A 22,085-nucleotide genomic window follows, 5' to 3' on the forward strand; every position below is an offset into this window, starting at 1 on the left:
ATCACCGACAATCACGCTAGGTCTTATTTTCGGGGAAACAGGGTATATATATATATATATATATATTTTATATATCTCTATTCAAATACATCCATATACACTGACCCAAATGCTTTTATGCATATTTTAGTCAGATCTCTAACATTTTAAGACCTTCTTGGCATTGTTTTTATGTTTTGTTTTTTTTTGTTTGTGTCCTTAGAGAAGGGGCATACTGAGATGCCAAGATGTGTTTGGCACATCAAGAAAATATTACAAAGATTTTTCACTTGGTCACTGACTTTTCATTCGAACACTTCCAGTTTTTCTTCAGTGACCATTGTAGCCAAAAGGTTCCCAAACACATTACAGGCCCCAGTTTAAGAGTAGCATACTTTATCCATTTACAGCGAGGGGAAAAAAGTATTTGATCTACTGCTGATTTTGTATGTTTGCCCACTAACAAAGAAATGATCAGTCTGTATTTTTAATGATAGGTTTACTTGAACGAGGAGAAACAGAATAAAAAGAACATCCAGAAAAACTCATTTAAAAAAGTTATAAATTGATTAGCATTTTAACCACTTGCCGACCGGCTCACGCCGATATACGTCGGCAGAATGGCTCTCCTGCGCAAACTGACGTACCTATAAGTCAGTCCGTAAAAGCAGGATAGTGGACCCAATATCCGCCAGCGGCCCGCAATCACAGTGAGGAGAGGCAGAACGGGGAACTGCCTATGTAAACAAGGCATTTCCCTGTTCTGCCTAATGACATGACAGGGATCTACTGCTCCCAGTGATCGGGAACAGTGATCTCTGTCATGTTTCAGTAAGCCCATCCCCCCCTACAGTTAGACCACGCTGAGGGAACACACTTAACCCCTTGATCGCCCCCTAGTGTTAACCGCTTCCCTGCCAGTGTCATTTTTACAATTTATCAGTGCATTTTGATAGTGATCAATGTAATAATGTCGCTGGTCCCCAAAAAGTGTAATTTGGGGTCAGATTTGTCCACTGCAATCCCAAAAAAAAAAATGTGTGTGTATATAATTATATGTATATATATAAAAAAATCGCAGAGCGCCGCCATTACCAGTAAAGACAATAAAAAAATAAATAAAAATCCCTAAATCTATCCCATAGTTTGTAGACGTGATAACTTTTGCACAAACCAATCAATATGTCTATTGCGTATTATTTTTTAAAAAATTTTTTTGGATATGTATTATAGCAGAAACTGAAAACTGGTCACAAAACGAATTGCACTCCTGTGGCCCAGAGGAGAAGCCCAGCCAAGCTCAGGCTGGACTTCTCCTTTAAGGGGGCAAATTCTTCCAGGGCTGACGTGGTTAATGAGTATTTGACCCCCTTTGCAATACATGACTTCGTACTTGGTGGCAAAACCCTTGTTAGCAATGACAGAGGTCAGACGTTTCTTGTAGTTGGTCACCAGGTTTGCACACATCTCAGGAGAAAGTGTCCCACTCCTCTTTGCAGATTCTCTCCAAGTCATTAAGGTTTTGAGGCTGATGTTTGGCAAGTTAAACCTTCACCTGCTCTGCATATTTTTTTATGGAATAAAAGGTCTGGAGACTGGCTAGGCCACTTCAGATGCTTCCTTCTTGAGCCACTCCTTTGTTGCCTTGGCCATGTATTTTGGGTAAAATAAAATCTGAATGTCAGTACGTGGAGGAGACATGCACAGAAGGCTCTTGGTACAGGAAGTCGAATGGATTTTTCTGTTAGGGACACATATCCCTACAGGCATTAACCGCAGATGGGATATTGAGCTTTTCCTCAAATAATGCAAAATATATAAATATATATATATTTATTATTATTTTTTTTTTTGCACTTGTCCCCTGTTCCTAATGAGTTCCTTCTGTGCCTGTTTGTTATCCCTCCTTCTTGCCACTTCTGGTCAATTGCTCATATTTGATTTAATTTTCTAGGAGCAGCTCTGTAATTTATTATGCCCTTACATTGGTCAAATATACATAGTGATGATGGCACACTGTATAATTTTTTTCTTCCTTTTATTTTGGAAGAATAATATTCAACATCTCATGCAGTAATTTCCATCATTTTCTTTCACACTTTTTCCTATTTTTGGCTTAAAATTTTAAATCCCCTTTTCTTTTTTTGGCACAGGTGTAGTCACCATCCACTTTAATGATGTGGTATTAAATATGCTAATTGTTTAAAGGTAGAATATAATATATATCCATCCATCTCTTGCCATATCTGTTTTAAACTAACTCCAACTAAGGCTTCTGCCAAAACACGTCAGCACTATTGTTTTATTGTCACTCTGATGTACCAATAAACTACACTTCAAGGATTTCAATGTTGCCGGCTCTTTCTACTGTTTATGACGATGGAATGTGATGGGATACATCGAGCTCAGGCACCTGTGAGTGGATCTGGTGTATGGATTGGGTTGCCCCTGCAGAAAGCACTGTTACCTTTCTATCTTCCATGTTTTGGGTCATTGTCATGCTGGAATACCCATCCACGACCCACTTTCAATGCCCTGGCTGAGGGAAGGAGGTGCTTTCTTGAGCAGGGGGACCTTACGGGCGCTGCAGGATTTCAGTCCTTCACAGCGTAGTGTGTGTAACCAATTGTTTTCTTCGCGACTATGGTTCCAGCTGCCTTGAGATCATTGACAAGATTCTCCCGTGTAGTTCTGGGCTTATTCCTCATGGGTCTCAATCATTGAAACTCCACAAGGTGAGAGTTATTTTGTGTTTCTTCCATTTGCAAATAAATCGCACCAACTGTTTTCACCCTCTCTCCAAGCTGCTTTACGATGGGCTTGTAGCCCATTCCAGCCTTGTGTAGGTCTACAATCTTGTCCCTGGCATCCTTGGACAGCTCTTTAGTCTTGGCCATGGTGGAGAGATTGGAATCTGATTAATTGCTTCTGTGGCCAGGTATCTTAAACAAGTAACAAGCCGAGATTAGGAGCATTCCCTTTAAGAGAGTGCTCTTAATCACAGCTCATTACCTTTATAGCAGACACCTGGGTGCCAGAAATCTTGCTGATAAGTATTTGATCCCCCATTTCACTCATTAAAATGCAAATCAATTTATAACTTTTTTGAAATGCAGTTTTCTGGATATTTTTGTTGTTATTCTGTCTCTCACTGTTCAAATAAATCTACTATTAAAATTATAGACTGATCATTTCTTTGTCAGTGGGCAAACGTACAAAATCAGCAGGGGATCAAATACTTTTTTCCTTCACTGTATGAACATTTCACCATAACCTTCCCCTTCATTGACCAGATAAAACCATTGAGAGTCATGTCCCGATCATTACTTTTGGTAACTTGAATAAGCAAGATGATAGAGGAAAAAAAATAAAAATGGTGACAGAGTTTAAGTGAAAATTTAAAAAAAAATTAATCCAGATGTAACACATTTGCTGCTAGCTATAATTTCATTATAAATCCAACAAGCAGGTAACTTTGTCTTCACTCAATCACCATACAGGACTGGAAGCTTGAGAACCAAAATGTTTTATTCATATACTATATAAAAAGTTTGCATTGAAAAAATAAAGTTTGTTACAAAATATCCTGCACAGGCTACTACAATGAGATGCATATTAATAGCTTCTGCCAGAACTCCTTGGCAAAATGATGCAAGATCAAGTTAAAAAGAAAAATCAGCAAAAGTCCACATTGCGTAAATTGAATGCGTTTTGTGCACGTGTCAGAGAACCATAAGTGCCCTTTATTGATTTGTTTTTTTAAATTAGCTTTTATCCTCCCAAAAGGTGGCACTGTTGAATTAGTACAATGCAGTTCACATATACTCATGTCCCCTCAAAACACAGATCTTGCAGGAATCAGCCTGTGCCATCACAAGGACAGAAGGCTGGGGAATTGTTAGTAGACCATGAGGCACAAAGAGGTCACTAATCACCTGTCAATGAAACAAAAAAAAACAAAAAAAAAAAAAAAAACGTAAAAAATTTAAAAAACTGCAATGTCAATTTTCCAAATTCCTTAAAACTGCTAGTACTTACCTTCTTATGTTTTTGGATTCAAAGATTTTCTCTTCATCACTTTCCATAGATCCCAGCTCCATGTTTTCATCATAGTCAGAAAGAAGTCCATATTTCTTTCTTTGTGGTTTCTTTTTTATACTGTAGAAAGGAAATTTTGTTAAAAAGGCATGCTAAAGCCTAAGTGTAGTGTTAAAAAAAAAAAAAAAAAAAAAAAAAAAAGGACATAACTTACAGTCAGTAGGATGTGTCACTTGTGCTGATGCCTTCTCCCTATTTATAGCAGTAATGGGCCATCAGAGGCTCTCATCAAGAGTGCACAACTATACCCAGCTTTTTCTGCCCAGCTCCTCCTTTCATGAATGCTGTACTACGGCACTGGTAGATTATGGTGGAGGGCATGGACAAGGAGGATTTCTCCTAAAAGGCATCAGCACATTTAACTTACTTAGTTGCACTTAGGCTTTAAAACATTCCAAACTGCACCCTGCATTTTTTCACCTGCATAAGATTTGCATTGATCATGTAGTTTCGCTGTGTCATTGTAGACCTGCATGCACAGCCTATCTTAGAGTAAATCTTCACATTCTTGTGTGAGCAATTTCTGTTTGTGTTGAAACATGAGGCATAGCAATGCACTGGGTAATGCAAAACCTTGGTCTGTAGTCTGAGACCTGACACTTCCTTTGAAGAAACCATATATCCCACAATCCCTGGGGGATCCCAGTCTAGTGCTCATGCAGGTGATAGCTACACAGTAATTAGACCTGACACAGACAAGCATGCACAGGCTCACAGACATGCAGCTGGGAGATGATGCGTTTCATCATATTAGCACTTCTACATTTGTGATGGCTAGGCATACACTGAACTCTGTGTGCCTCGAACAGGACATTGTCCTGTCCCCTTTGCGCAGAAGGACAGGCTAGCTGCAGCAATACATGAACAAAGGAATCGATCAGCCATGACACTACAGCTCATTATGACAAGGTAACTTTTAGGCGATCCCTGGAAACTATTCTGTTCAGAGAAGCCTATTCTGCCTCCATCTAACAACTTTTATTTTCTCCATCAGCACATCACCCACAGTTATTACCTTTTCTATCACTTGACCCTCCCTTTAAGATTGTAAGCTCTAAACGAGCAGGGCCCTCTGATTCCTCCTGTATTGAATTGCAGCTATACTGTCTGCCCTCACGTTTTAAAGTGCTGCACAAACTGTTGCCACTATATAAATCCTGAATAATAATAAATGCAAACAGCACAGGACTATAACTAAACTAATACCTAGTTAAAAACAACAAACGCTGGAAAGTGTACAATGTCTTCAAGTTAGTGAAAAAGTTATTTGAGGTCATTAAGATCTCATTTTTCTTCACGTTGAACCAAGAAGCCTTTCTACTGGATTAAAAAGGTACGTGAAATTACAGGGCTTGGTGACTGGCTCTTCAGGCAACTAGTGCACCATCAGTTTACAACAGTTTCAGATATTTGATTATCATTTCATGGGCTTTTCTGCTCACTGACTACCAAACCTGGATGCTTGTTGGTGTAGTTTTTTTTTTTTTACTTTATTTCTTTCACAGTAGAACAGTGTTTAGAATGGACAGTAGAGTAGGTATACTGGCTCAACATGCACAAATATATATTTTTTTTAAAACAAATAGCAAATTATTTTAACATTAGGTAGCATTCAAACACTTGCCACATTTTAACCCAATTTCTGTTTTGTGGTAGTTTCAGCAAACCTCGGAGCATCATAATAAGACAAGGTAACCACCAAGGTCAAAGTCAACATATAGATCAGCAAGACCTAGATAACATAATGGTTTTCTCACCTACAGGTCCGTATGACAAAGTACAGTACAGCCAAGACGCTGATTCCAATTAGAACATAGAATGCTCTCTGCAACATTTTATAATTGTTAAAAAATGAAAGCTGCACATGGCTTGTAGTAGAAAAGTTGGTAGTAAGAGGTCTTCCTGTTGTGACTGTAACATGTGTAACGTTAACCTCTTGAGCATTCACATTGTCTGCTACCTCTTGAGTACTCAAACGGTCAGCCACAAGTAGGATCAAACAACATGCACAAATCCATGTCTGTAGAAACAAAAGAATGGCTATTACTATACATTAGCAAAGCAGACAGATCTGTAGAATCCATTTGTGTCATTCTACTCAAACTGGCTTTTCAGCAAGAGGTGAAAATTGATGAACTGATTATTTAGGCGCTCCATGAGAAAAGCAGAAGACCAAAGGGTGGCAGGCATAGTAGAATGGTGGGCATGGAACGCAGCTGTAGAGATCTGACAGCTAGAGTACCCAAGAGATACCAAGAGCTAGTAAGCGATTCTTCTCATTGACATTTACCCAATATATCAAATACTTCCAAGTTCTGCACATTCATTGCAATATGCAGTACATACAGGCATTGTTTTCCTGCTTTTGAAGCACATGTCAAGAGCAAGTCTATAGATTTTCTTTTACTTCAATGGTGTAGTTGACATGACCATTCTGAGGCAGAGATTGACTAAATTTGCATTGGAGAGACCAAGGCCTATTGATATATGCTTGCAATGTAGGAAAAGTAGGTCAAATATAGCCATTGCTGGGTGGTGCATTTTTAACACTTATTTGAGCACAAAAGGAAGTTTTAAAAATGCTAATCAACAAGAGTCAGTGGGTTAGATGATAGAATTGGGCTTGTCCCCAACATCAATAGCCATGCTATGCTGAAATTTTTTGCATTCTTCTAGAAGTGTAGAGTGCCTTGAGGAAAGGTGTCACCATAACCGGTTTTTCACATAAGGTCATTGCCTATTAGAAATTGAATCAGGGTTAGTGTATGTGAAAATCGTGCTTAGTGAAGTTCTTTACACCTAAACTCTGAAATGCAACACAAGTTTAAAGTGTTGCCCAAGAGCAGATACCACAAGATGCATGCTATTGAATTTATTGCCCAAAAAAGGCTTCTGCAGTCACCCTCTCCGATTTAGTTTCACTTTGTTACTGGAGCCTGAATTCCTCTGGCTTCATGTCCAAGCCCTGTCAACTACCTCAGTAGCCAGTAAGTCACTCTAAATAGACAGGTGAATGGCAGTTGGAAGAGCTTAGCCATCAAATCTGGGCAAGTCAGGTCCCAGTAACAAAATGAGGCCTTCTTCACACAGGCACTGTGGCCCACAAAACAAGAATCAGCGGTTTGTTTATGTAGCTGGAGCTAGCTGCAGGCAGCCTATGCAACCCTATGGGGGAACAGCAGCTGTACAGACGATCACACAGTTGGCGTTCAGAGCCGCTCACCTGCCACTGCACATCTGTCAAGTTAGGACAGGTGGCTGTGTCTGTACAGCCGCTGTGTCCCCATAGTGTTACATAGGCTGCCTGCACCCAGAACCTAATGGTCTAACCTGCATAAAACACACATCCAATTCAAAGTTGTATGGGCCACAGCAACCGTGTTATTGAGGTCCTGAACTAAATGAAGGAAGATTTTTTTTTTTGTCCACGTACAAGTTTATATAGATGACCACACTCTAGCAAAACTCAACTTCTTTATTGCAATGGATTGTTACATGAATCACAGACTTGCAGCAGAAGAAGTGAGCCTGAATGCATTTCACACAGTATAGCACTTGATTATAGATTTTTTTTTTTTCTCAGCTATAAGAGGTAGTAGCAGGCATTTGTGGTGTTCTCCTCTTAGGCAAGATGTTTAATGACCAAGTTCACCTTTCCCAAAAAATAGCCTTTGCAGTCAAGGGGTCCCAGCAGATAATAAATGGTACAGCTTTGTAAAATGGTCATAAGTTGAGCCTTTCCGGAAGCCGGGCTGAAAAACTTCCAGTTAGTAACCTACATATTCTGCCTTGTTGCTAGGATGTGAAACATGTTAGGACACACATTACAGGAACTAAAACCATCAAGCAAGCAACAAGGCAGGACATGGGGGTTGCTAACGAGAGGTCAGGTTCAAATGGCCTACAGGTAGAACAGCAAAACGAAAGAACAATTTACAAACCTGCACAGTTGTAATATCTACAGGGGTCCTTTAGCCACATAGGCCATTTTCTGTTAAAGGTGAACTTAGCCTTTATTCTTAAGGTTCACCCTTAAAAAAAAATCTGTCAGTGTTCAAATCAAAGTAAATCTAGGCAAAATGACACTCACAAGACTACCCTTAAACATCAGTTTTAGTGAATTTTCCCCTTGCAACTCAGTTTTGTTACCTGTTGGCCCTGCCAGAAGATCAGTTATTCCCCCCCAACTGTAATAGGCCAAACAGTCCACCAAAAGGACAGTTACATTTACAGCAAGTCAATTTCCCAGCTGCTGGTCAGAGCAGCTGTAAATTAACCAGCAGCGCGCATTTTTTTTTTTTTTTTTTTTTAACACATTTCTGCAGTTACTTTCTGGTTTCCAGGCCTAGGCCATAATGAGCCTCCAGAAAGGGAGGAGGGGTTTTCTTGGCTAAACACACACTCCTACCTGCATGGCTGAGCTAAGCGCAGATGGATTTTGGGAAGTAAATGCTATATGGATCATAAATAAAGCACGAAGACATAAATGAGCGAGTTTGTTTTGAATATCATGAAATAAATAACGTTTTCAGTTTGTGGCACTTAGAGGCAGTGTAGTTTTGCTTTAAACATTTAACTCACACCTATAAACAAAACTTGAACAGCATTTGCAAAGCCAAAAAGGGAGCCATATATACACACACAAATAATCTGGGTTTATATATATTGTGATAGTTTGATGGGCAATCACTCTGCCATGCAGCACTGTACCCAAATAGAGCTTTCTTTTGGTGATATTTAATAACTGGTGGGTTTTTTATTTTTTGTTATAAAAATGGGGAGAAAAAAAAAAAAAAAACACAACAAACCAACCAAACACATTTCCCCTACTCTCGGTTAAAAAGAAAAGGCCAACATAGTACGAAAACTCCCAAAATGACCCTTTTTTTTGGAAAGTACAATATTCCCAACGCACACGTTCCTGAAGTTGGCTGTAAATGTAAATAGGTGCTGCAGAGACCAACTGGCTGGAAACCCATTCCAGGTTAAAAAGCAGGTCACCAGCACACCAAGGATCTTCAGAATGTAACCATGATAGGACTGCCAAATATAGCTTTGGACCCATTGTGGAGATCCTTGGTGTGCTGTTGACAAGTAATACTTCTTGCCTTTTTTGGAAAGTAGACACACCAAGATGATCGAATTTTTTGCCACTTTTTTGGAAAATGAAGAAACAGTACCAAAAGGGGTTACACATGGAACATCACATGGAACATGAGATTGGTGAACTAGATACATTAATGGACAGGCCATATACAGAGGAATAAGGAAGTGAAGGAGATAATATACTGGTCACATACAGTGGCAGGATGGAGGTGAAGGGGTAAATGTGCAGATAGGCAAGATAAGGGAATAAGGAGTTAATATACAGGTCATATGGACAAAGCATTATTGCTAATACGTGTAGGGAAAGGGGGGGGGGCAACTGATCTCTGCAACAGAGTGAATGGATTAGCAGCTGCCAATCCATTCATTCTGTGCCCATTCAAAAATGCTCAATTTTTGTCCTTCCCTTGTAGGAAAGGGAGGGATCCAAACTAATAAATCACAGCAATTACATGGTACCCAGCCACTTGGATTGGCTGGTTAGGGTCTGTGTCACCTTGCGGACAACGGTATAGGTATGTCATAGCGATGCCATAGACGCTGAGGGCTCCTCCCTCTCTGTTCCCAGGCAAGCCTATACCGTTGTCAGCACGGTGACACTGCATATGGACATTCTCTAGTATGACACAGATCTTTGAGCTAGTGCCCTCTACTGGTTGAATACCAGTGGAGTGATCTGCACACTTGACCCGGATGCAATTGGATCCTGTGTTCTCCAGCGCGAACAGCTGATTCCCCTGCTGGAAGCAAGAGACATCTCGACGAGAGTCTGTCCCGGCTAGCCAGGCCCACTCATGCCTGACTCACGGAAGACGCCTGCTGGCCAAACCGCACAGCCCAAGGACGGGTAAGAACCCCACATGGACTGGTTCAATACTTCGGTGCATGTTTTTACACTTGCCCACTCCGTATAGACTTTTGGCTGGTTAGCGCTTTACAAAGACACGGTAATTGTGTCCATATTATCATCATTGATCTGTCTTCAGTATTTAATCCAACCCTATTGGATCAGGCACACTCCATTTCTGATCATTCAGGAGAATGTTAAACAACATACAGTATGTATGTGCATTGACTATATCCACACTGGTAGGACTATCACTGTGATGCATTCACTGTCCCAATCAAGCAGCGGAATTCTATTTATGTACCCTATTCGTTTACATTGAAGCACATACATGAAACTATTCAAGCCCTAGTTTGGGCATATATATTTCCAGCAACAACTTGGGACATTCTACAGCTGTTCTATAAACCTAAGCGGACATTGCCCTATGTCATCCAGTACTAGGTCTGCAACGATTACAGGCAGGTCCAGCTCGGAGACTCAGGGGAAGGTTTACTTCACCAGCGTCTATTTTTAATTATACAACGTTTTATTGCCTACAGTATGTTATTATTATGTTTGTTTCAGCGTCTCAGTAGATATTGCGGAGGAACTTTACACCACATATGTGGGACCTTCATTTTAACTTTTGTGCAATTTTTTAATAAAGTCATTTGCAATTTATCTTATTACGTGGTAGCTTCTCCCTCTGTTTGCATTCCTGGGGCCACTCTGGTCTCTTTCTTTTTTCACCTGTATATTTTTTTTTTGCTACTTGGGAGGTAGCCTGTCTCATTGACGAATCGTTTTGATTTATTGCTTGATAGATTGGACACGTGCAGATTCATATAAGTGGTGCTTTTTTATTTTTACTTTTTATTCACTGCAGTCAGTGCCTGTGTCTGGATTACACAGTCTGCGGGCATCTCCCGCTGTGTGTCTATGAGCTGAGTGTGAAAACTTTGGCCGTGCTGTGAGAAAAATCCCGCCCTCCTCCTAGATCAGCTCGTGTGATAGACAGAACACTGCGTCTATCACACGAGCTGATCTAGGAGGGCGGGACTTTTCTCACAGCGCGGCCAAAGTTTTCACACTCAGTTCAGAGACACACAGCGGGAGATGCCTGCAGACTGTGTATGACATATAGTGGAGGAGGAGGAAGCGGAGTGCTGCAGCCACAGCTTGGCCCAAAGCGGCCCCAGGGCAGGCAGCTTACCGATCAAAAAAATTAACGATTAATCGAGGAATTAATCGTTAATTTCCACATCCCTAAAAACCATGTTTATTATTTTAGAAAAATAGCCTTTATAACCACTTTAAACAAACCACTAAATTAGCATAAAATCAGACAGGCCCTTGCGCTACATGATTTCGACCCAGTTCACATCGGTGCGATTTGACATGTCAAATCACAGCCTATTGCCAGCAATGGCACTGTCCCAAGCGGTGCGACGCAGACTTTGCTGCGCCACACTGATTTACAAAAGTAGTTCCTGTAGTACTTTTGGCGACTTCAGCAGTGATTTCAATACATATTTCTGCATGAACCAGCACAGATGTCTTTCAAACCACCCCTGAACTCGCACTGAAATGCATGTTTGAAATCATGCGAGTTCAAAACCTACGTTCAGTGTGAACGAGGGCTAATGGTAGAGCTAAAAAAGATTGTACAATCAAGATTGTATAGTGTATGGCCACATTTGCACTCACATTATTAAAATACAGAATGTATATAGCACAAACAGTTTACCCAGTGCTTTACAATGAGGAGAGGGGACAGTACAATTACAATGCAGAATGAATAGGAGGGCCCTGCTCATGGAGCTTACATTCTCAAAAGGGAGAGGGAGGTGGTACAAAAGGTAATAGCTGCAGGGGATGATCTGATGGAGGTGACGCGGGTACAGTTCTCAGGTAGAGGTGGGGGTAGGCTTCCCTGAATAGGTGAGTTTTCAGGGATCGCCTAAAGGCGGACAGGGTAGGGGTTGACTGGACATACAGGGGCAGGGGGTTCTAGAGGATGGGAGAGGCTATGGAAAAGTCCTAGAGGCAAGCATGGGAGGAGGTAAGAAAGGAGCTAGGGAGCAGAGGATGATTTGGGCAATAACTGCAGATGTAGCTGGGGCAATGTTGTGGCTGGCCTTGTATGCTGTGGTTAATATTTTGAATGTTATACAATGGGGTAGGGGAAGCCAGTGAAGGGATTGTCAGTGGGGAGTAACATTTACAGATCAGTTAGTGAGGTGTATTAAACTAGCAGCAGTAGCATTTGTAACAGACTGAAGGGGGGATAGCCTGTGCAAAGGTAGGTCAGTGATGAGGGAGTTGCAGTCATCAAGTCATAAAATAACCAAGGATTGAATAAGTTTTTTTGTGGTGTTAGGTAGGGGAGAATGAGGTGAAGGCGGCAAGATGTAGCCAGCGATTGGATGTGGGGGCTGTAGGAGAGGCCTTCTTCAATTTCCACATATACAAACCTCCATATCGCACTGCAGATGAGATCTCTGCCTTGAGGCGGCAGCAGCAGGTTAGGGAAAACAACAGGTAAAACAGTAGTCCTTGTAGATTTAGGTTTTTGCAATATTCAAGTCACTGAAAGAGATACAAATAGAAAAAAGGTCAATGCAACCATCTGCAAGAAAAACTATTTAGCACATCCAATCAAGAACCCCAAAAAAGTGCGGAAGCTGGAGTCTCTCTTTAAAAGTGTCAAACTGGCGGCCCTACAGCTGTTGCAGAACTACAAGTCCCATGAGGCATTGCAAGGCTGACAGCTACAAGCACGTCTCCCACAGGCAGAGGCATGATTGGACTTGTAGTTCCGCAACAGCTGGAGGGCCGTCAGTTTGACAACCCTGCTGATGGAGAAATATTTTTTTTTTTTTTCCCATTCATGAGGGATTGCTGCACAAAAATAATTGTATAATATAAGCCCTTGGGAAGGCTTGATTGCTTGCACTTTTTACAATGACCGACATGCACCTCACCCTCTGAACTTTATATCTATCGAGACACACACACACACACACACACTGCTGCTGCTGCATACTTTGTTGAAATAAAGGAACTGAGGTAAAAGCATTGCTCACACTGACTGAACAAACAGCCACTGCTGAATCTTTACGCCATTCATCTCCCCCTACCCCAATCCTCTGTTTTTATTGCCTTCTAGTGTAAGTTACTGCAGTTGATCGATCCTGGCAGTCTGTACCGCGAAGAACGTACTAATAGGATCAATGTGCACAGAGAAGCTGTGTTGACACACGTCAGGCTCCTACAAAATCCGGTACAACTGACTCTCCCTTCCCCCTCATACCAAACAATGGCATTAGCCAGCCTCCAGGCTGCTTTACTGAACACCACCGGCGGTTTATATTCGGTGACCGGCCACTTAGTACCAGACAAATCCACTTCCTCCCTCGACTTTCGTCTCAGCACACGTCATCGTCCAGCAAGTGTTTCTATTGGTAGGATGGTAAGCTTTAGAGGCGGTTTCCACGTGCACGTGACCGTTCGTCGCCGAATAAGGGATGGGGGCGGTGTTTCTTAAGCTTTATATGTGTGTCATGTGACAACGTGATTCGTCGCTTCAGTGTGAGGTATATACCCGCATATGCAGGTGCTAGACTGCGTATGGGAACGTATTTTTCCGCTTGAGGTGGGTCAGCCCATCCCCGAGTATCCTACTGGTCAAGATGGCTGCTAACTACATTCAAGGACCAATAAGATAGCTCAAGTGCAAAGAAGGGGGGGGGGGGTGACAGTTGACACAGCCCCCTGTACAGCCACGAAGAGCTGCTTATGCATTTGTAGTTGTGAACAGGCAACCTATACAAGGCTCCATTTACATACCTCCCAACTTTTTGAGATGTGAACGAGGGACACTTACTAGCAAAAGTATGTAGGCATAGGACACATCCCTGCCACACCCCTTAAAGGAGAATTGTACAAAAAAAAGATTAATTAAACCCACAAGTATTTTTTTTTACCATTACTATTCCTTTATATTGGCTTTTGAAACTTGCAAATGTAGCAATTTAGAAATTAGATGAAAGGTTTAGCACTGGGAAACAGTTTTTGAAAGATAAAAACTGATCAAAGTTGCAGTTCATATAAAACTATATTGATCGGACCAAAACGAGGGACAAAAGAGGGACAGGGGGACTTTGTTCCAAATCAGGGACAGTTGGGAGCTATGCATTTGCACTGTTGCATCGTGTATGTCAGTGCTTTTTTTTGCACAATGTTAGAAGGTAACTCATTCATTTTAATAGGCTGTCCTATGTGCGACATACACGGCAAAAGAAGCTCCGGGACCTTTTCCAGCATTGAGCTTTGCACGTTTTGGCACTACAAATTCGATGTTTCATAGTTGCCAACATTGTAAAAAAAATTATAGGGACACTTTTTTGTCTGTAGGTGGAGTATTATTATAATCAGGGGGCGGGGCATGTGTTTGTAGGTGTGACGTAGTGGGGGTAAATAAAAATAAATATTGGGTATGGCTTAAAGGGGCGTGGCTCAAAGGGGTGTGGTTAGAGTCTGAGATGAACAAGGGATGGAGGGAGAAACAGAGAAAAGAAAGGGATGAAGGGACAGCAGGCCCAGATCCTACACCACAATAGAAATATGTGTATTTCAGAAAGTTTAACAATCGGCAGATAAAGATACACCTGGTGTTAGCACTTCAATCATCCCGTCACCATGGTTGTTATGGTGTCAGGATGATTGAAGCGCATTATTACTATTATTACATTGTAATATAAAATTAAATAGTTCAACTCACCATAATGTAGAATTAGTGGAAGCCCTGAGCGTGTCACTTGCCACATCGCCTGCCCTCAGGTGTCCCTAGCAGAGTCCCTCTTTACACCAGGCATTCCCAGAAAAGTCCCTCCATACACCAGGCATTCCCAGCAGAGTCCCTCCTTACATCAGGTGTCCCCAGCGGAGTCCCTCCTTACATCAGGTGTCCCCAGCGGAGTCCCTCCTTACATCAGGTGTCCCCAGTGGAGTCCCTCCTTACATCAGGCATTCCCAGTGGAGTCCCTCCTTACACCAGGCATTCCCAGTGGAGTCCCTCCTTACACCAGGCATTCCCACTGGAGTCCCTCTTTACACCAGGCATTCCCAGAAGAGTCCCTCTTTACACCAGTCATTCCCAGCAGAGTCTCCCTTTACATCAGGTATCCCACACTGGAGCCCCCTCTTACATCAGGTATCCCCCAGCAATGTCCCCCTTACATCAGGTATCCCCCAGTGGAACCCTCTTACATCAGGTATTCCCCAGTGAAGCCTCACTTACATCAGGTATCCCCCAGTGGTGTCCCCCTTACATCAGGTATCCCCCCAGTGGAGCCCCCCTTACTTCAGGTATCACCCAGCGTTGTCCCCCTTACATCAGGTATCCCCCAGTAGAGCAGCCCCCCTTGCATCAGGTATCCCCCAGTGGAGCAGCCCCCTTACATCAGGTGTCCCCCAGTGGAGCAGCCCCCCCTTACATCAGGTGTCCCCCAGTGGAGCAGCCCCCCCTTACATCAGGTGTCCCCCAGTGGAGCAGCCCCCCCTTACATCAGGTGTCCCCCAGTGGAGCAGCCCCTCTTACATCAGGTGTCACCCAGTGGAGCAGCCCCCCTTACATCAGGTGTCCCCCAATGGAGCAGCCCCCCTTACATCAGGTGTCCCCCAGTGGAGCAGCCCCCCCTTACATCAGGTGTCTCCCAGTGGAGCAGCCCCCCCTTACATCAGGTGTCTCCCAGTGGAGCAGCCCCCCCTTACATCAGGTGTCCCCCAGTGGAGTAGCCCCCCTTACATCAGGTATCCCCAAGTGGAGCAGCCCCCATTACATCAGGTGTCCCCCAGTGGAGCAGCCCCCCTTACATCAAGTATCCCCCAGCAGCGGAGACTCTCTCCACCGCTATTACAGAACACCAGAACTGAGTAACAGGCAGAGTGGAACAAAATAGGCAGAGCCGGCCGGGTGGCTGTCAATAGATATTGAGCTGCGGCGCCGCCCACCCCCCGCCCCGCGGCCTTTTCCACAACAGGTCACAGACAGACCGGTAGCGGGGCAGGGGGTGGGCAGCGCCGCAGCTCAATTTCTATTGGCAGCCACCCGGCCTCTTGTTTGTTCTCGGCTTTCCGGTCTTCTGTAAAATGGCAGTTGGTGGAGACATTGTGGAGCTGGACCTCTAGCGGCGGAGGTAAAAAATCAGGAAAACAAGGATTTCCCGGGAATCGCAAAAACTGGGAAAAATGTCTAAATCCTGGGAATGTCCAGGGAAATTTGGGACAGTATGATGTTTATTAGCAGCGTTTTGGAATGCCATTAACTACTTCCAGCCCAGGTCAATTCTGACATTTCTCTCCTACATTTAAAAACATTTTTTGCTAGAAAATTACTCAGAACCCCCAAACATATATATTTTAAAGCACTACACTAGAGAATAAAATAGTGGGTGGTGCAATTTTAATTTTTTTTTTTATGTCACATGGTATTTGCGCAATGATTTTTCAAATGAAATTCTTTTGGAAAAAAAATAAACGTTTAATGAATTTTAATGCAAATAACAATATATAACCCAATTTTTTGTAAAATATAAAATATGTTCCTCCCAAGACCTCCTGCTCTCTAGTTCTCTCATCACCTCCCCCAATGCTCGCCTCCAGGATTTTTCCCGAGCCTCTCCCATCCTCTGGAACTCCCTACCCCAATCTGTCCGACTATCTCCTATTTTGCTTGCTTTTAGACACTCCCTGAGAACCCTCCTCTTCAGAGAAGCCTATCCGGCCCCCACCTACCAACTGTACTTTTACTTTCTCCATCAAATCATCCCCCACAGCTATTACCTTTTGTATCACTTGGCCCTCCCTCCTAGATTGAAATAATAATAATAAAATGTTATGGCAAGTAAATGGATGCCTAACCCGTCACGCTTTAAAATTGCGCATGCTCGTGGAATGGCGACAAAACCTGATACTTTAAAACTAGGGGTGCACCGAATGGAAATTTTGTTACCGAAACCAAAAATGCAGGATGCACTTATCCGAAAATGACAGTTTTTTTTAAATATTTATATTTTTATATATAATTGTATTATATTCAACTTTTAAATTAGCATCATCAATTTAAAGGGTAAGGAGGGTAAATTCTGTAAGGTGAACTTACACTGGACCCCCTCCTCCCCCCGTCCCGCTGATCTGGAGCCCGCGATCACCTGCTATGGGACCTCGTATAGCCCCGCCTCAGCGCTCTGGTCTTAGAAATCCCCTCGGCTTAATTTCCTAAACATACCTCATCAGAAGGTACAATTAGGAGCATTCTAATTGCTCGGCGCCATCACATGGGCCTCACCGACCAATCATAACCCACCTAGCCCGTCCTGTCACCGCAGTCTAAGAGAAGAGAAAGCTGCAGGGATTTCAAATCCCTGGACTGGTAAAGCGGCTATACGATCTGTCAGAACACGAGATAGCCGGGCTCCAGGTTAGCGGGACCAGGTGTGATGGGAAGGGGGTCCAGTGTAAGTTGACCTTACAGATTTTCTGTAAAGGTGAACTTACACTTTAAATTAATATGAATTTATTGTTGGCCATTATTGGCACCTTTTAGTGCAAGAAAAGCTCAAGAAAAATTCAGTCTACAGTCTCTAACCATCTCTTGTATCATGTCCTCAGTATCTAACCATCTCTTGTATCATGTCCTCAGTATCTAACCATCTCTTGCATCATGTCTGCAATCTCTTACTTAAACTTAAACACTTTGCTAATAGTATTAGCAAAATTACCATTCGGTGCACCTCTAGCAGACAAGATACAGGAGATGGTCAGAGACTGCAGACATACTACCGGAGATGGCCAGAGACTGCAGACATGATACAGGAGATGGTCAGAGACTGCAGACATGATACAGGAGATGGTTAGAGACTGCAGACATGATACAGGAGATGGTCAGAGACTGCAGAAATGATACAGGAGATGGTCAGAGACTGCAGACATGATTCAGGAGATGATCAGAGACTGCAGACATGATACAGGAGATGGTCAGGGACTGCAGACATGATACAAGAGATCAATGCAGCCTCACCAGTGCCCATGAGATGCAGCCTCACCGTTGACCATGAGATGCAACCTAACTGTTGCCCATGAGATGCAGCCTACCAGTGCCTGGTAGTGCAATCTCAGGCTGTGTCACAGAGCTGGATTTGAATCGCAGGGCGACCGCTGTAACAATGTCCCGCCTCCTAGACCTACTCCTATGACTCCCGGCATTGGATCAGTGAGCCGATCTAGGAGGCGTGACATTGTTACAGCGGCTGCCTGGCGATTCAAATCCAGCTCTGTGACAGCAGGAGATCGCGGTACCGGGCACTGGTGAGGCTGCATCTGATGACACTCACAAGGAGAGGAGGAGGGAGGGGAGGACTCGCCAGGATGACACGTGGCACCCGGGGCGGACCGCCCCCTTATCGGTTCCATTATTGGCACTTTTTTTTGTTTGGCCGCCTGTCAAAAACACCATATTTGGCCGATATGTTTCGGCAAAATTTCGTTGCACCACTATTTAAAACCTCCATAGGCAATGCTTTAACATTTTTTGCAGATTACCACTTTAGATTTACACAGGATGTCTAGCGCTAGAATTATTGCTATCCCTATAACATGTGCAGCCATACCTCACAAACACTGTTTACGTGTGTGTACGACCTATGTTTGTTTTCACTTCTGTGCGCGAGGACGGGGGTGCCTAAAAATAATTTTTTAATTTTATTTATTTTATTATTTTTACCCTTAAATTATTATTTTTTGATCATTTTTATTCCTACCACAAGAAATGTAAACATCCTTTGTGATAAAAAATAAGGCATGACAGGTCCTCTTTGTGGAGACATCTGGGGTCTATAAAATCCCAGTTGGCTCCTCTATCCTGGAAAGCATCAGATCAAAAAAAGTCAGTGGTTACATTTGCCAGAACCGGAAGTGACGTCATGGCCTCACTTCCTGCCTCCTAGGACCATAGAGATGGCTGGGGGACCGTGTGGTCCCCAGCCAGCTCTATGATAACTTGACTTCACCGCTGGATGGGAACCCATGATGCCCATGCACTCTGCAGTGTAGTTGAGCATCATGGGGAATCTAGTTCCAAAAAATATGAGGTGCCAAGGTTTGCCATCATTGACCTAGACGTCAGAGTGGAAGATGGGAGTGGGTACTTGTCATAAAACTTGGAATAGAAGGGGAGAGTTGGACGAAAAGCAGAATTTCCCCTTTTGGGTGAATTTCTGTTTTAAGGTCCCATTTACATCTGTGTGAATTTTGTCATGTGGCAAAATGAACAACAAGCTTGCCGAAACGTGCGGTAAAAAAACATACTAAGCTCAACACAGGAAAAGGTCTTGGAGCTTCCTTTGGTGCACATAGGGTAGCTTATTTCAAGGAATAGACTGCCCTCTGCTGTTGTGTGACAAAAACTTGCGACAAACGTAATGCAGCAGTGTGAATGGGGCCTAACAATGTTGCCGCAAGTATGATGCATGTTTTTTTATGGGGCTATGCACCTATCCCTGTGTAACTGTCAGACTTGCCTGTGCCTATCCACCAATAGGGATGCAGCTCAGTGCTAGGACAGAAAGGTAAACACTTCTTCATACTGTAACGGGCTGAGCACCTCTTATAGGGATTCATGCACATGGACGTTTGTATGCATTTTATATGTGAATTTCCCAGCACTTTCCTGTGCCCGGGGAGCTGGAGGGTAATGACTACACAATGGATTTCCCAAACACGGCAGTTTTGCTTTTGTGAAATACGTTGTATGTGCATGGCCAGCTAAACACCGATGCAAAGTAGCATAATCATTTACAAGAATTTGGCCATGTATAGCACATGGCTCCCTGGGCATGGGAAATTTACACTAGGCATGTGCATGAAACTATATATGCTGCCTGCACACACACCGCTTAGCGCTAGTACAAAAAGATAAACATATGTCTGTATTCTGTATGGGGCTGAGCACCCATGTAAATGAGCCTATAGGCCTCATGCACAGGTTTGAGGCTTAAAATATGCCTAACATAACCACCTGACTTTTTTCCCTGCTTGGGCAGCAGCAGGTGGCACTACTGCTGACCAAAGAAATAAATAGCTGTATGCAGCTGTACCCAGATATTCAAGGACGCTTTTGTGCATTATGCACATGCTTAGGCCGATGTATAAAAGCATTAGTGCATACCAGAGTACAATTGCATGCATCCATTCATTTCTTTGGCCATCTGTAAGCGCCACCTGCAGTTCCCCAAGTAGGGAGCAATGCTAAGATTTTACACTGGGCACATTTTAAACTGCTCATGTGCATGAGGCCTTAGAAGCAAAGTTGACATTTTTCCTTAAAGCAAAGAAGTCACCTGTAAAAGAACCCCCATTCGCATTTCATGTAGCAGAAACACACATTGTGTTCATGTGTCACGCATAGGGCAGCCCTTTCATGTGAAAGGGCTGCCCTATACACATTTGTCGCCTGAAAAAAGCTGAGCCAGGTGCATTTTGCTGAGATTTTTGCGTGACAATCGCATCAAAACTGCACTGCGTTTAGGATTCCATTACGAGTGCATGCCACCCAAATGTGCGTTGCGCCTTTTCCCACAATGTTGTTGCAATTTGGACTCCCAAGGGCAGAATCGTGCCAATTCTGCCCGCCGTTCTAAATTGCCAAGTGTGAACAGGGCCTAATGCCGTGTACACACGAGCGGAATTCCCGTTGGAAAAATCTTGGATGGTTTTTCCGACGGAATTCCGCTCAAGCTTGGCTTGCATACACACGGTCACACAAAAGTTCGCTGTTCGACCGTCAAGAATGCGGTAACGTACAACACTACGACGAGTCAGAATTGGTACAGACAATCAGAATTTCAGATCGGAACTTTTTCCAACCCAAAAATTGAGAACATGCACTCAATCTTTTGCTGGCTGGCATTCCGCCAGCAGAAGTCCGATGGAACATACACACGGTCATATTTTTGGACCAAAAGCTCCCATCGGACTTTTGCTGGCGGAATTTCCGCTCGTGTGTATGGGGCATTACAGTATCTCCTTACCTTTCTAGCAGCCTGTATATTGAGAAGCCTCAGCTTCCTAGCGACTGCACTTATTATGCAGCTCTGGATATGTAGAATACTTGCTCCTGGCAGCTCATTGGCTATCACTCAGGACACTATTTACATGTTCACCCTGTGTTTGCGTGGATTTCCTCCCACACTTCAAAAACATGCTGGTCGGTTTATTGGATCTTGCTAAACTGGTCCTAGTAGTTATATGTATATGTGTGAGATAAGGATCCTGGGTTGTAAGCTCTCTGACGGCAGGGACTGCTGGGAATGCATAATATGTAAATTGTCAGTTCTGTAATACCAGTTCCTCCTGACAGCTTTTGTAAGTAGTTACAGGACAATTATTTAAGTAATCCGATGGTCAAATACTTGCAGCAGCCAGGGAAAAAAAAGAGCTGCTGTCCTAATCGGGTCACAGACCTTGCAGTAAAAACGGAAAATTGAATACTTGCCTTTCCTCATTTTCCTTTCCTGGTGCCTATCCATGGCAGCATAAACATGGTTGGTTGCTCCACCCACAACCAACCCACAGGACCACTTTAACTCTATAAAAGAAAGAGTTGCCCCCCCCATGTCATTCTTGTAACTAGTCTAAAAAAAATGCAGATTACGGTAAGGGAGGGCGTATGCTGCCATGGATGGACAGCAGGAAAGGAAAATTACAGAAAGGCAAGTATTAAATTTTCCGTTTTCCTGGTGCCTCCATGGCAGCATAGACATGGTAAATAACTTGCTCATAGGGAGGGTTGCTGCAAAAGATATAGTTTATTTGGGGTTACAAAATTGTAACTTTTTTTTTCCCAAAATCATGAGAAGTTAGTGCCGCTGGATCAAGGCTTTAATGTGTCATAAAGGTGGTAAATGAAGACCATCTTGACACCCGATAACTTGTTTCTGGAGACCTGTGCTAAAGCCACCTAAGAAGAGGCTATCTCCCGAGTTGGGTGCGCATTGATTGCCCCTGGAACCGG

General features: G+C 43.2%; 1 protein-coding gene across 3 annotated transcripts; it reads right to left on the reverse strand.

The window, feature by feature from the left end:
- Nucleotides 1-3,489: 3,489 nt before the first annotated feature.
- Nucleotides 3,490-21,644, reverse strand: FAM174C (family with sequence similarity 174 member C). 3 transcript variants are annotated; one of them, XM_073596905.1, is made up of 5 exons: nucleotides 21,567-21,644; nucleotides 12,487-12,601; nucleotides 5,835-6,097; nucleotides 4,018-4,137; nucleotides 3,490-3,914 (listed from the first exon to the last, which is right to left on the reverse strand). In XM_073596905.1, exons 2-5 carry the CDS (start codon nucleotides 12,490-12,492, stop codon nucleotides 3,911-3,913), a joined length of 393 nt encoding a protein of 130 aa, XP_073453006.1. In that variant the 5' UTR covers nucleotides 12,493-12,601; nucleotides 21,567-21,644; the 3' UTR covers nucleotides 3,490-3,910. The 3 variants fall into 3 exon arrangements, with proteins under 3 accessions (XP_073453006.1, XP_073452988.1, XP_073452998.1); XM_073596887.1 differs by lacking the exon at nucleotides 21,567-21,644 and adding an exon at nucleotides 13,326-13,482; XM_073596897.1 differs by lacking the exon at nucleotides 21,567-21,644 and adding an exon at nucleotides 13,235-13,481.
- Nucleotides 21,645-22,085: the final 441 nt, after the last annotated feature.

Source organism: Aquarana catesbeiana, linkage group LG01 (genome assembly GCF_042186555.1).
Source record: "Aquarana catesbeiana isolate 2022-GZ linkage group LG01, ASM4218655v1, whole genome shotgun sequence".
In the NCBI taxonomy this organism is placed as follows: Eukaryota; Metazoa; Chordata; class Amphibia; order Anura; family Ranidae; genus Aquarana; species Aquarana catesbeiana.

Excerpts from the sequence above, each read along its gene's own strand:
- FAM174C (XM_073596905.1), bottom strand. Across the intron at positions 4,138-5,834 it reads TTTGTCATACGGACCTGTAG|TATAAAAAAGAAACCACAAA; the intron begins GTGAGAAAACCA and ends TCCTTTCTACAG.